This window comes from Hoplias malabaricus, chromosome 5 (genome assembly GCF_029633855.1).
Source record: "Hoplias malabaricus isolate fHopMal1 chromosome 5, fHopMal1.hap1, whole genome shotgun sequence".
NCBI lineage: Eukaryota > Metazoa > Chordata > Actinopteri > Characiformes > Erythrinidae > Hoplias > Hoplias malabaricus.
In genome coordinates this window covers 7,480,239-7,494,849 of record NC_089804.1, presented here as the reverse complement: position 1 = coordinate 7,494,849, position 14,611 = coordinate 7,480,239, and the positions used below count along the sequence as shown (strand labels likewise).

Here is a 14,611-nt window from a genome sequence, read left to right as displayed (position 1 = left end):
AGTCTCACTTCTAAGAGTGTCTTTTGTAGCTTCCAAAGCGCCTGTGGAGTGGAGCTGATGGATCTGTGGGTGTAACAGTGGCAGGCTGGTCAGGACTCGCTGCTCTTCAGGAAAAAGAAGCTGGTTTTAAAGCTCATGAATTCCATGCTCTACAATATGCAAATGTGCCCCGTGCTGATAAGACACCATTTAATCCTGCTCCTCTTCTCCTCAAGAGTGCATTTCTCTGTTCTCTCTCTCTCTCCCCTTTCACTTTTTCTACATTCTCTTAGTTTTTTCCTCCTTCAGGAACCCATATCAGTCTCTGCTTTGTCTATGTCTTTCTCTTTGGCTTTCTGTCTCCTTGTCTAAATTCTGCCTGGTCTCTAGATATTTCACACTCAATTACAGTGTGACTGGCTCTTGTTCACCCTTTTAACTCACTCTCTTTTTTAGACACTGACATTTAGGAATGAAATACATTTTTATAAAAAATGTTTTAAAATGTTGTGAAATAATGGAGTATATTTGATTTTATGCATGAATTACCCCTAAATAAATGGATCTGATATTTACGTAAGCCTTCACTGTTAGTTAGGATGGTCTCATTTAACAAAAAATATACACAACAAGATTTCACTGTGCCATTTTCTGATTCGCATGATCACTTTTGCGAAAACTTTTTATTTTTGTGGCCAATTCCGATGTAAAAACATGTTGCTCTATTAGGCAAGGCAAGGCAAGTTTGTTTATAGAACAATACACAAGGGCAATTCAAAGTGCTTTACAGAGTCAAAAGAAACGATAAAAAGAAGTTAAATTAAGATTAGAAACATAAGTATAAAAAACTGACTGATCACTGTAAATGTAAGAGTGTGAGTACTAGCTCGGGCAGGCCTAATTACAACAGCATGACTGAAAACGTAGCACCAGAAAGGTAGGTTCGACATGAAGGATTCTTAAGATGTCAGTGGCTTCTGCTTCTTTTTTCAGCAAACCTGAGTGAACGAGGCAGAACTTGAACCATTATCAAACACTTGACAGAATGTATTGTTTTTTAACCTAGACTTAAAACCTGAGACTGTGTCTAAGTCCTGAACATGGGCTTGAATGTCGTTCCAATGCTTGGGGGGCTTTATATGAAAAATCTTCCCTCCTTCAGTAGATTTAATCGTTTTAGACACAAACTGGCAGTCAGCACTTTCTGATCACTCAAGTACTGAGGGCTGAGGCCATTTAGAGCCTTGTATGTCAGCAGCAGAACTTTATAATCCATTCTGAATTTGATTACATTGTCAGCCAATGTAGTGTTGATAGTATTTGTCTGATATGGTCAAATATCCTTGTTCAGGTTTTAATTCTGGACAAACTGAAGTTTAGTATTTTAACAGGACTGAAGGATGTTGTTTGTACTGGATAATAGACAAATGCTTCAATGTTGCTGGTTTGAGGACTGTGTAGTGTGACCTTGCAGCAGTGGAGTAGACTTATTAGATACATATTGCACCTGAATAGAATTCAGAATGCTTTTCTTTTTTTGAGTGAAACCAATCGATATCTGGATGATACAGTTACAGAAGATGTTTGAAAGAAATTATTTCTCAAATGTATTACCATACTGTCAAAAACAATGGGAGTTACAATAAAACGGCTGGACACAGTAAATATGTAATGTTATATAATTAAAATAAAGGTGTATATATAATTTTCTTTTCAGTATTTTTCAGTATCAACACATTTTTTAAACCTGAAAATGAATTCAGAAAAGTTTCTCTTCTGCAATAATATAGGTATAATTGGAAAATAAATGGAAAAATATGTTTTTTACTGCAGACTTTTGTATTTTGAAAAGCAACTGGAAGTTTCAGGTTTAGATTTCTTAGATTACTTAAGGGTTAAATGTCATTTTCAGTTAATATTTTACTTTTTGGTTCTCTGAAAACTGGACTGAACATTATCTCAGATTTGTTTATTTTCTTAAATTATTCATTTCTAAACCATTTTTTTTCTCTTTCTCTGTGCAGACCCATGTGTTTTGTGAAGCAGCTGGAGGTACCGCAGTTTGGCAGCTACAGGGCCAGTCTGGTGCCCAGCACTCCACGTGCTAACCTGGCCAAGGAGCTGGAGAAGTACTCCAAGGTCTCCTTCGATTATGCAAGCTTTGACGTGCAGGTGTTCGGCAAGCGCATGCTGGCCCCAAAGATGCACCCCAGCGAAACCTCACCCAAAGCCTTCAAATGTAAGCAGGAGCAGGCACAAGTCCTAACAACCTACTCAAGGGACAGCTTACCTAGTGAAGGATGTGGTTAGGAATACTAATAATCAGCTCTAATTAATTAATAATCTCATTTCTTCACAGCCAAACCTCTATTCCCCCGGACATGTCCCCAAAGTCCCAGCTTGCAAAGCCCTTATGGGAAAAGCTCGTCCAGCACTCATGACTACTCCCATGATGCTGAGGCTGCACACATGGCTGCTACCGCCATCCTTAATCTGTCCACTCGCTGTTGGGAGAGACCAGAGAACCTTAGCACCAAACACCAAGATAAGGTATGGACCACACACACATATCAACCTTCACATTAGTCAAGTTCTTAAGGGGCTTCACAAACAATACTTTATACAAAATATATATTTATATAATTAAATATTAAATATATTTATACAAAATAAATCAAGTTGCAATTTGAGACTTAATGACCAATAAACACATAAAAACTGTTGTCCAAAACAGGAACTACAGGAAAAAGCCATAAACCTCTTTAATTCTAATGTATAGATAAAGGATTTCAGTTTTGTATTTTGGAGATTTTAATTCCTCCATTCTCTGTGACATATATACAATATATGGGACAATATGCAGGGGAAAATAACCAAAATGTCAGTGTTTTTAATGGGAACAATAGCCAATTGTACCTGTTGAAATATGATAACAGTTACTTTTTAAAGCTAAAATAAAAGTGCCAAACATTAGAATGCCTGCACTTACGGTTTAAGATTATTCAAAAATAACAACCAAATTTAATTCCCGTAATAATTTTAATACATACTATTAATTCAAAATTGTGTTGTGGCGGCACTGCTAACTTGAAAGCATTTCTTGCAGCTGTAAACAAGCAGAGAATACACCTAGCACTGGCAGACTTCCACATACAATAATGCAACAGTGATATATTCTGTCATGAGCATACTCACTTGGAACTAATGCTGACATCAGTCATTGAGGGGGACTAAAATCAAGCTGCTCAAACACAGCCTCCCTCTGGAGCAGCAGGGAAAAAATGTAGGAGTATGTGTCTTTGTGAAAAGAGGGGATTCAGTATCAGGCTGCTATAAATTTATCATGAGCTGGAGTGGCACGCTCTGCGAGACTGGTTGCTGTTGAGGCCTCATTGCGTCACCTCTCCTCCACTCCTTTCATCTGTCCTTTTTTCCTTCACTTTCTCCATCCTCTTCACACTGTTATTGCATTAGGCTTTCCCTGGATTACCCAGGACCAGGTGTGCTGCGCTCTTTTATTCATTATTTCAGCCAGTCTAATGGGAGGATGAATGCGAGTCATTGCTTTTTGTACATTCAAAATGACTAAACTCCCTCTCTTACTCTTGGCTTTTTTTCCTCCATCCTCTTTCTATATACCCCCCCCCCTTTTAATGCCCCACACCCATACACACTCTGGGAGTTTACACTGTAATTGTACAAGCTCTCCCTGATATCATGAATTTTTCCCCTTCTTCCGTAAAAGCCTCTCTTTTTTCCTCTCAGCAAAGGGGGAGCGAATACTTCATCATTTTTTTTCGATTTGGTGCCATGTTTTTAGCAGAGGGGGATAAAAGGGGAAGATTAATGGGCTGAGAGGCCTGGTGGCTCGCACTAATCAGCGCATGGCCGCTCTGGGATCAGCCGCCTGCCACGTGGGCTCATCTGCTGCTCCCTAACACACTCAGCACTCCACATACACTGCCACTCTTTACCCCACAGCTCACAACTCACCAAGAGGGCTGTGTTTGAATGTAATTACACTATTGATCAAAAGTCTGGAATCACTTGCAGTGTTAATAATACAATATAGAGCCGGTGACCAGTTTAAAAGATACACTTTTCTGGTCTCTACACACTATAAAATGTAGTCTTAAAGTTCAAAAACCCATTTCTTTACCCCATTCATCAGTGGTCAACGTTCCAACAGAACTGCTGCATGCAAGAGTGGGCTGCTTGATTCTGGATTTTTAGTTCTGCAAATAACTCCCTAACAAAACTGGAATAATCATATTTATACGTTATGCATGATTTTCAAAGAACAGCATAGAACAGAATGTTTTTACGCGACTAAATTGTGCATTATAGTAATACAAGTAATATTTTGTACTGTGTGTGCATCAGTTAACTTTACTCAGTGGGGCTCATTTATAAACTCGCTTTGTTTTTCATATCTGTCTTTTAGAATATGGAGATAGAGGTGGATGAGAACGGTACTCTGGACTTGAGTATGAAGAAACCTATAAAGAGAGAGGGAGGCCTGCTGAGCACGAGCCCAGGGATGCGCTCCCCTGACCTTTCATCATCATCTTCATCTTCCCTTCACCACAGCAGCAGCGGTATTTCACCACACTTACAGATATACAAGCAGGAAGAGTGGGAAGGACCTCTGGATTACACCAAACCCAATCGTCAAAGGGAAGAGGAACTCGAGGAGGTGAGATTTTGCTATTCAACGTGTCTTCAGATATGCCTCGTAACGGTTATTGAAAAAAAGAATCGTGCGTAAAACATTCAACTGAATTGGTCATATAACAGTTTGGCTCGACATTTGAGTGTTTTTCACAGCTACATTTGTTTCATGTTCTGTGTGTTTGTCTGAAGATGGATCACACAGCCCAGTCATTCGCCTCCTCTGACCCTGAGGACTGCGACATGGGACAGGACTGTCCTGAGGACAGGAAATACCCAGGAGAGGTCACCACACCCAGCTTTAAAGTCAAGTTTCAGGCAAAGGAGTGTAAGAAGGAACTCCTCATGTAAGTAGCTAGAGCTTTATGGTCCCAAAAGGCTTTCCTACATATATTGGGGTGAACAGTGGTGCAACAGGTAGCGTCACTGTCGCACAGCTCCAGGGACCTGGGGTTGTGGGTTTGAGCCCTTAAGTTATAAATAATTAAGAACAGGGTAACAAATTGTTTCCTTTGTGGCTGTAACAATGCCCTATTTGCTTCTCTTAGCACTTAGCTCCCCAAAACATTCTCACCCCTGTTCATCTACTTATACCTGAAGGGGTAAGAGAAATTTTTTTATCGGCCACCTCCAGCTGGTCAAAGCTGAAACATGAAGCTCCTCAGGAAAAAAAATCTCTTGTTTCAGTGAAGCCTGGTGGGGTAACCCAAAAAAAATACATGCTGGTCAAAACTGGTATAACATGCTGAATGTGAGCCATTTATTTATTTATTTAATTTTACCTTTCTGGCTCATCTCACTAGTAGGAAAAAAAAATTTTGAAGACTAAAATTGTACATGTGATTCTAGAAATATATATATATATATATATATATTTTTTTTTTTTTTTTTTTTTTTTTTTTTTTACTGCTTTTGGTGTGTATAACAGGCATTGTCTCTCTATATTTCAGTTGTGTGTTTACTTTTCTCTGTAGGTGTCCCACTCCTGGCTGTGATGGCAGTGGCCACATCACTGGAAACTATGCATCCCACCGCAGGTAGACTATGTTTAAGAACACAGTTTCTCCCAATTGCATCCTCATTTGAAGTATGCACCTGCTATTGTAGCCTCTCTGGATTTAGGTGGCTTCAAGTGTTTAATTCACTCCACAAAATTACTTTTTGAACAATTTAAAGAAATATACATTTTGTCTGAGCTTCTTTCTTGCCTGTTCTGTAGTTCTGGTACTGACAAGGGACGTTCTGGGTTCATTCTCTGTTCCATCCTCCTTTCTTTTCTTCCCTCTGTCTTTGCTTCTATCTCTCAGTCTCTCTGGGTGTCCTCTTGCTGATAAGAGTCTTCGGTCCCTAATGGCAGCACACACAGCTGAACTCAAGTATGTTTTCTGCCTCTGTCTTCCTTACTCATCTGTGCTGTAATACTATTCAGTGCTTTAGCTGTGGGCTGCACCACTTACTTCTGAACTCACTTCTTTCTATCTCTCTTATAAAAAGGCTATATATGGAAAATAACGTTAGGTATTAGTCCTATTAAAAGTGAGATTCTGACTTGTCTGTTCTCTACCGATAAATTTGCTCTTTGTTCCACTGTTAATTTTCTGTGTTTTTTCCCTCTATAGCTATACATTACATATGAAGCAATCATAAAATGAACTTGTGATCCGTCAGTTATTTGATGCCTTTAAATCAAATGTTGATTGCACAACAAAAATATTAGCAGTCTATGCAAATATTAAGACCATTTGCAATTACACAAATTCATTTTAATATACACAAACTGTGTTGTATGCTCCAAATTCCGATGAGGTTGGACAGGATTTTGGCTCACATGCTGTAATGCTTGTCCAAAAAAAGCTAGGATGGAGCTTGGATTAGTTAGTTTGTAGTATTGCATTTTATTTCAGTTTTAAACACAGTATCTTTTTCTCCTTTTACCCTGCATGACCAGGTGCCCCACTCCAGGATGTGATGGCTCAGGCCACATCACTGGTAACTACGCCTCTCACCGAAGGTACGGCTTAGTCCCACAACCTCCCTTACCCACAGTATCACAAATACACACACAACAGGACAGAGATATTTAGAGTGAGACAGTGGTAGCTGTGATAGGACTCACACATACACAACACAGATCCTTCCCTATCTTCGAATAATGCCTTAGAAATGGGAACAAATCGTATCATGAGGTTTGTGTTTGTGCATGCTTTTTGCTAGTTAATTATATTTCCTGGCAAGTTCTCTGTGCTGTTCCCAACTTTTCTGCTTGTCTGCTGTCTGCTGCATCTACCTGTAATTGTTATTTGAATTTGGCCTGTCTTATTTGGCTCAGAAGATTATCTTATGTCCAGTGGGCTTTATTCCTAGGGCAGTATTGCTTTCTGGCTACTCTCATCATAGGCTGCATACTCTCTGTTTTCAGTTTGTCTGGGTGCCCCCGTGCCAAGAAAGGCGGAATAAAAACGACCCCCACCAAGGACGACAAGGAGGACTCCGAGCTTTTAAAGTTCGTACCGTGTAGAAAGGCTTTTACAATACTGTACGGTATTGTATAGTTGGGCTGTTCATTTTAAAACCCAAACAAAAGTAATAAATATTAGTATTTATTAAATGGTAATATATAATTTGGTAAATATTAGCACATATTCACCCTTGCAGACTTCTCAACTAACTGACAATCATTTTACAGTAGTGCACTATCTTAATGCAGTTTAGCTAAGCCCTCTCAAACAGAACCTGGCTCTTCCAGCTGCACCACCATAAACATAACAGACTACACTATTCGAATGTGCATGCATGATTTTTTTCTGTAAAAAAAAAGGCCAGTATAATGCACAGTATAAAAGTACTGCCTGCCCTCTTCCTGCTCAAGTATCACCTTGACACCTTGCTATCACAAAACTAATTCATATGAAAATTGAGGTGATTCATGGCCAAAGGTGCTGTGATCATTGTGCATGACTAGGCTTCTAATTGCAGGGTTCAGTATTACAATAAAAAAAAGCTGTAGTGGTGCAAGATGCAGAGCTAATTGGTATAATTGAAGGGGCAATGGCAAGGTGATATTTCTGACCAGATGGATGCCCTTGCTGTTAACCTCTTGGTCATTTAACCTGACCATTATAGACTTTTTTTTTTAATCACTGTCTCTAATCTTTCCCATGTCTCTTGTTTTCTCCATTTCCCTTATCTACCATTTCTCTGCTTCTATCCAACACCTTCCTCCTTTCACTTTCTCTATCCTCTTACATTGTGCTTCTCTCTGTATCCCCCCACCCCCTTCTCTCTCTCAGGTGTCCAGTGCCTGGTTGTGATAGTCTGGGTCATATCAGTGGGAAGTATGCGACTCACCGCAGTGCATATGGCTGCCCATTGGCTGCCCGGCGACAGAAGGAGGGGCTGCTGAATGGGACACCCTTCTCTTGGAAGGCTTTCAAAACAGAAGGTCCCACCTGCCCTACACCAGGCTGTGATGGATCAGGGCATGCCAATGGCAGCTTCCTTACCCACAGAAGGTACAGTCCTATGCAACATGCAACAGTAACTGTCAAGTTGTAGGCAGTAGGTTCATTAAGTGGGGGATACTGGGTACTGGGGTACTCCACATTCTAATTGGGTTGTACATGGTAAGATGGTAATTAAAGTATGTCACTTAATGATGTACACATTTAGGATATTTGACATTGCTATTGGTGCATATGCTTCCATTACATGTTAGTTACATTAGTTTCACTGCTCCAATACAACTGATGCAAGCATTTTATAATCTACATGTGAGGTGAAGGGGCTTAATGTGACTGTTTATCAATCTATTCCAGTATTACCTTTTAAGGGCATTCATCGTGTATTGTGTTTTTCCCCCAGTCTTTCCGGATGTCCCCGGGCCTCCCTGGCTAAGAAGAAAGCTAAGTTTCCTGGAGAGGAGTATCTAAACAACAAGTTCAGGGCCAGTGATGGTAAGGACAACTTGATTATTTCTGATATTCTCAAAAAATAATCCTGGATATTTGTTTTATATTAAACTCTTTTTCATACATTTTTATCATTTTTATTTTTCTCTCTACAGTGCTGGATAATGATGAGGACATCAAGCAACTCAATAAAGAAATTACAGAGCTCAGTGAGTCCAACAACGAGATGGAGGCAGATATGGCCAATCTGCAAACACAGGTTAGCCATTCGTTATTTCAAGCCAAACAAATAATGTTTCCCATGTTTCCCATATGACATTTCCATTATTTGCAGGAACTAGGCCTGTCTTGTTATCCATTTATTTGATATATATCGATATATTGTCCCTAAAATAATTGCCATAAACGATATTATTGTCATTTTAAGACCATTTTATGTCACAGATATTAAAATAATGTAATAATGAAGTTACCCCTTTAAAGAGCAGCTAACGTAAAAAAAAAAACAGTTATTAAGAATATTTATTAGACATTGGATTTGGGATATAAAAATGTTTAAACATCCTAAACAAATACAACAAATAAATTAAAAACAGATCAAAATAATCAATTAAGAGACTAGAGAAATCCTGAGAATAGAACACCACCACTGGCAAAAATATTTGTGATCTTCATTCTTGTGTATAAATTAATTTATGTAAAATTTATTAAGGAAAAAATGTCCATTGTTTTTTGTTGCATACTGAAATTAAAATGTGTTGAACAACCAGTCAGTTGCACATGTATTCCAGTCAATGCAGAGCCATCTATAACAGTGTCACATGACAAATTCCTAAGGAATTGTGTATATGAGTTTGGTCTAGTATTTGTGACAGTTTTGCTGTGTTTTTTATGCCTCTCAGATCTCATCCATGGAGAGGAACCTAAAGAACATTGAGCAGGAGAATAAGATTATTGAAGAGCAGAATGAAGCACTGTTTATGGAGCTGTCAGGACTCAGCCAAGCTCTTATAAGAAGCCTGGCCAACATCCGCCTGCCGCACATGGTGAGCTACTATAATGACATGGATACAAATACACGCAGCATGGGGTATAGTAGCACAGTCTGCTGCAACAGCTATTGTTACTCTTTCTAGCTTCTCGAAAATCACGAATTGCCTTAATTTACCGTATTTGATGCATGACATCAAAAGGATATAATAAGGTGTATATGATTAGCCATTGTTATTTATTGACTTGATATGCCAAAAGGGTGTTGTTTGTGCAATAACAATCAGCTTAATTCATTGCCACAAATTTACACACACACAAATCCATACAGAAAAACACAACCTGTTTTGCATCAAAGACACCAATTTCCTCTCTCACTTTCGATTTGCAGCAGGAACCAATCACAGAGCAGAATTTTGAAAGCTACGTGAGCACTCTGACTGACATGTATACCAATAAAGACTGCTACCAAAATCCAGAAAACAAGGCTCTGCTGGAGACCATCAACCAAGCCGTGAAAGGCATCAAGGTGTGACTCCTGCCTGTGGGATTGCCCCCTTGAGGCTTGGAAAAAAAATGACGTGTGTAGAATCGAAGAGAGTACAAGTGATACACACAACAAAAAGGGCATTCAGGTTTTTATTTTATTTTTATTTTTTTATTTTTTTTGAGGTTTTGTTTTGTTTTGTTATGAACAACTACAGCCTTCATCCCAGGGAGCATTCTTTGACGAAATAAAGAAACATATAATATATACATATATATAAATATAAATATAAAGACCAGTATCCCCAAATATCTGCTGGATTGGATGTGGAGGATGAAAAGAACAGAACCAAACTTTTCTGTTTATTTAACCACAAGATAAGACTTTCTTTTGTAATCAGAGAAGTGGGGTTTTGTGTTTGTTTGTTTGTTTGTTTTTTTTGCAACTTTTGTCATCAGTTTGAGCCGTTTTAAAAGGAAAGAAGGATGAACAGGAATCTGGAACTTCAGCATCTGTCGAGAGGCAATAGCGACCAGTCCTTTGGATGAAAGCAAGAATTGCCCTTTTGTTGCCTGTGTGGCTACTTCCCTTTATCAGACCCGAGATCACACTCCATGTAGTGACTGATCGTATCCACAGGCTGCTGAGAACCAGCATAGCGTTCATTATAATCCCCAGAGATAAAGCAGGTATGCAGCATTTTACTTGTTCTCCAAGGGTTCTGATTTGGTTGAGGCAAAAAGGCAAGATGGAGGAGAAACTGTGAAATAAGATGTTTTTAAGACCTACATAAAAACTAGAGCCGCACAATATGTACCACATACTATTAATGTCATTTTGATCCTACATATTGTGATAGTGATTTTGATTAGACTTGTCCTCTATTAAAAACAGTAAATATTCTTGACCTCTCTAAAACACTAATGTCAAACTCCTAAAATCCAATGACTGCTGCTGATCCAAGGCGATGAGCTGTTTTATTTATTTTAAAGCACTCTTCTTGACTTGATACGTGCAAACTTAATCAGTGGCCACAATTTATATTAACAGTGTGACATTGGCCTGTATTATTTCTGTGAAGATCATTGACCTTTGTAAATCGGGCAACTGTGGTTGGTCAAGACACTCAAGAACACAGTGTGACTGGCTTTTGCAAATTGTGGCCTCAAACAAAAGTCAGTATCAGGGTAAAGAGTAACAAATTATATATTGTGCAGCTCTACACACAGTCACACACACACACACACACACCAGTCATGGAGAAAATCCAATGTGGATCTTTTAAGCTGTGCGTTCATGTATATCTGAACTTATTTATTTATTTATTAATATTTTAAATATGTTTCAATGGCAGAAGCACTGATCCTTTTCCATTCTTTTGCAATATTTATGCTAGAGTAATATAATGTATTTTCTCCTCAGTCCAGTCCAGTCATAGATAGTTATATCAGTTATATTTATGATAAAATAAAAATATATGAATTGCACTTCTTTTCAATTAATAGTTTAGAGGATTATCACTGCTTTTTAAATATCACTACTGACATTTTTTATTACGGCACTCTATATCTAACACTATTTAACACTATTTATCTTTCTTTTATTATTTATTTCAATCATCACCTGCTATGGAAACGTAATGAAGAATGCAACATAGCCCCTGCTTTCATGACCATAATCAAAGAAAAAAATAGTGTTTTTTAATGTCTTTTTTTTTTCTTTAATGATATATTTTTTAAATTTTTTTAAGTGCAAATATTTTTATCACACAAAGTTTTGATAATTTTATAAGGCTATCTTTTTGTTGTTGTTTTGCATTGTATTTTTTTTTCTTGTTTTGTTTTGTTTTCCTAAAATCCAAGGTTTAGGGAGAACTCTAATGTATTTATTATTTATTTAATATTTATTAACTAATGAACTGTGATAAGGTTGTACTGTATATTTATTTTGTAACGTGTTTGTGACAGCTAAGTCTGAGTAGTCTGCCGATGAAATAAAGACGCTATAAATGCTACTTGGATGAGAGGGGGAAAAATGTATGATCTTTAAAATGCCAGCAACACTTCCTATGGGAATGTAAAAACAAACAAAAAAATCTCTGGATATATTTTCACAATGTCAAGTTCTCCATAAATGGCCCAAAATGTTCTTTCCATCCAAAGTGATTCTACACTGATCTGTACAGACATTCTGGAAACGTTGTGGTGTTTCTTATTTTGGCTGTTTTTTGTTTTTTTTTTTTTTTAAGATTGGGATGGTGGGGGGTGGAGGGTGGAGGGTAAGACTGGGGTCCAGTAAAATACACAAAATATTGTGACAGAAACCTTTGAACCACAAAGTCCTTACTCAGCTAGTGTCCGATTAGCATACACCCTTGTAGCCTTATTCTTGATTTTTAAATTTTTTGGAAATGCACAAAGTGCCACTAACCCACACTTTCTTTACCAACTCCGTCCATTTATCGACCACACAGATCTCCAGGCGTGACTGTGGCATAAGAAGTGTGGTGTTTGTTGCCTTTATTCCTTTTATGCCAAGATGGCCATAACTACACTATATATACATTCTGTATAAAAAAAGAACAAAAAAACTATATATAGAATATAAACATACATATATTTTTCCAGTGTAATTGTTAACTCTTTCTCTTATTGTAGCTTATCAGAGAAATGATATCTTTTGAAAAGCTGTATTACTACCAATAGGAGACAAACTGAGAAAAAGGAAAAAAAAAAAAAAAGACCCATTTTACTGTGGTGGCAGGAATACGCGAAATGTTTTCTAATATGTAAAGGTACATTTCTAAGATATACGGATGCTGAAATTGTTTGTAAAGTTTCCTATTCTGGGGCTTGTTTTCTTGTTGTTCTGGGGCAGTCCACATGTAGGGCTTTATCTTTATCTGTGTATGTTGTTTTGCTGATGTAAATGCGGGAAATGATGGGCAAAAAAAAAAGTAATCTGTTCTTAACCAGTCTTAGTGTTAAAAAATTTGCAGTCGAGTGTGTACCTGTGAAGATGCATTGTAGTGACTTCATGCTGGTCCGGCTCTTATTGTATTGAGTGGTGTTGTATCAGTTCTGGTGGGACAAAGCCACACTAGATATTTGTATCTGATTGCAACCATGACACAGAAAAGCAATGTGAGTCATATTAGCGAGTCGTGAGATGAACGTGCCTCGAGATTGTCGATTTTTGTCTCCTAGAAGGCTGTGCTGTAGAAATGGTATCGTTCATTAGGTGTATCAAAAGCAGTCAACCTGAACAGAAATAGTGTGCACTTTGGAGATACACTAAATGGCCAAAAGTTTGTAAATACCCCTTTATGATTAGTGAGCTCGACACCCACTGTGAACAAAGATGTTCGGATTTGAACACACACGCGGCTTGTGTAATCTGCTTAGAAAGCACTGACCGAGCAGCACATGAGCGTAAGGTCACCATGCCCAATGTCAAGCATGAGCTAGAGGGGCATAATGCCCTTTTGGATGCTGTTGGATGGGATGAGTTTGAGTCATGTTTCTAATGATCCAACATTAGTACGTTATCTATCTAATGTCCTCAAGGCTGAATGCTATCAAATCTTTACAAGCTTATCCCAACATTTTGTCAAAAGCCTTCCCAGAAAATTGAAGGCTGTTACTGCTGTAATTCCTTATTAATACGCTTGGAAGAAAAGTTGGATGAGCAGGTATCCACTAATTTTTGGCCATGTAGTGTAGTTGAAAGCAAACTGCTGACCTTTCAACCAAAAGCTTTAGAAATTAAATAACAGCAACGACAACAACAAAAAAAAAAAAAAAAAATAATAATAATAATACTAGCTAATGGATGTCTGTTGATTACACCAAAAGGAATGGGACAATATGCTCGTCTTTAACATGTTGTTTGCTGTTCAGTGTAAATCTGTATTATGTCTGTGAAACCTAGAGTTCCCTTCGAGTCAGTGTTACGGCGGTGTTGAAATTAAGAGCGAGGCCACCATGTCTAAACTGGTCTAAAGGCTGAGCGATGAACCAAACCCTGAATGCGAGACCGAAAATAAAGTCACAAAAGCCAGAGATTTGAGCTTTGCTCTAAGATTGCCATTGATATGCTGACCGCCGCCTCTTGCTCTCACACAGGCGCGAATGCAGGAGAGGTCGGTTGCATAAATTTCTGTCCATTTCGTATAATGTCAGAACCTTCCTTGGCCTCATCCTCTCTTTCTCCGTAACCTTTCCCCAGGAAAGATGTGGAGTTGCATTTGAATATGAAAGTGCGCTCAACTGCTCCGCTTTAAGTGAACGTTAGAGGAGAACACAGGGGGTAGGGTTACTCTTCTGATCTTCCTGGTGTAGGACTAGCTCGTCTGTAAAAGAAATATTCTCAGCCTGATTTCCATCTGCCGTGTCTGTTGAAAGCAGGCAAGGGATGATTATTCCTGCTGATTTTAAGAGAATGGCTGGTAATGTAACTAAAACAAAAACATTGTTCTGCTCTTTTTTGGCCACCCCATAATTTGGCATTGTCACTCCTCTTCTGTGACAGATTAACGTAAGATCATTTCGTACGGTTTGGGCAAGCAGTGTGTAAA

General features: G+C 38.3%; 1 protein-coding gene across 2 annotated transcripts in view; it reads left to right on the top strand.

Moving 5' to 3' along the window:
• The window catches only part of myt1b (myelin transcription factor 1b), a 46,529-nt gene extending 36,270 nt beyond the window's left edge, over positions 1-10,259 (top strand). For both annotated transcript variants that reach the window (XM_066670465.1, XM_066670466.1), the window contains exons 10-22: positions 2,004-2,218; positions 2,339-2,529; positions 4,424-4,675; positions 4,843-4,997; positions 5,625-5,687; positions 5,958-6,026; positions 6,599-6,661; positions 7,070-7,153; positions 7,941-8,162; positions 8,512-8,603; positions 8,714-8,817; positions 9,461-9,604; positions 9,940-10,259. In XM_066670465.1, coding sequence (XP_066526562.1) covers positions 2,004-2,218; positions 2,339-2,529; positions 4,424-4,675; positions 4,843-4,997; positions 5,625-5,687; positions 5,958-6,026; positions 6,599-6,661; positions 7,070-7,153; positions 7,941-8,162; positions 8,512-8,603; positions 8,714-8,817; positions 9,461-9,604; positions 9,940-10,083 — 1,798 coding nt within the window. In that variant the 3' untranslated portion in view covers positions 10,084-10,259. The remainder of the gene's footprint in view (positions 1-2,003; positions 2,219-2,338; positions 2,530-4,423; positions 4,676-4,842; positions 4,998-5,624; positions 5,688-5,957; positions 6,027-6,598; positions 6,662-7,069; positions 7,154-7,940; positions 8,163-8,511; positions 8,604-8,713; positions 8,818-9,460; positions 9,605-9,939) is intronic.
• Positions 10,260-14,611: the final 4,352 nt, after the last annotated feature.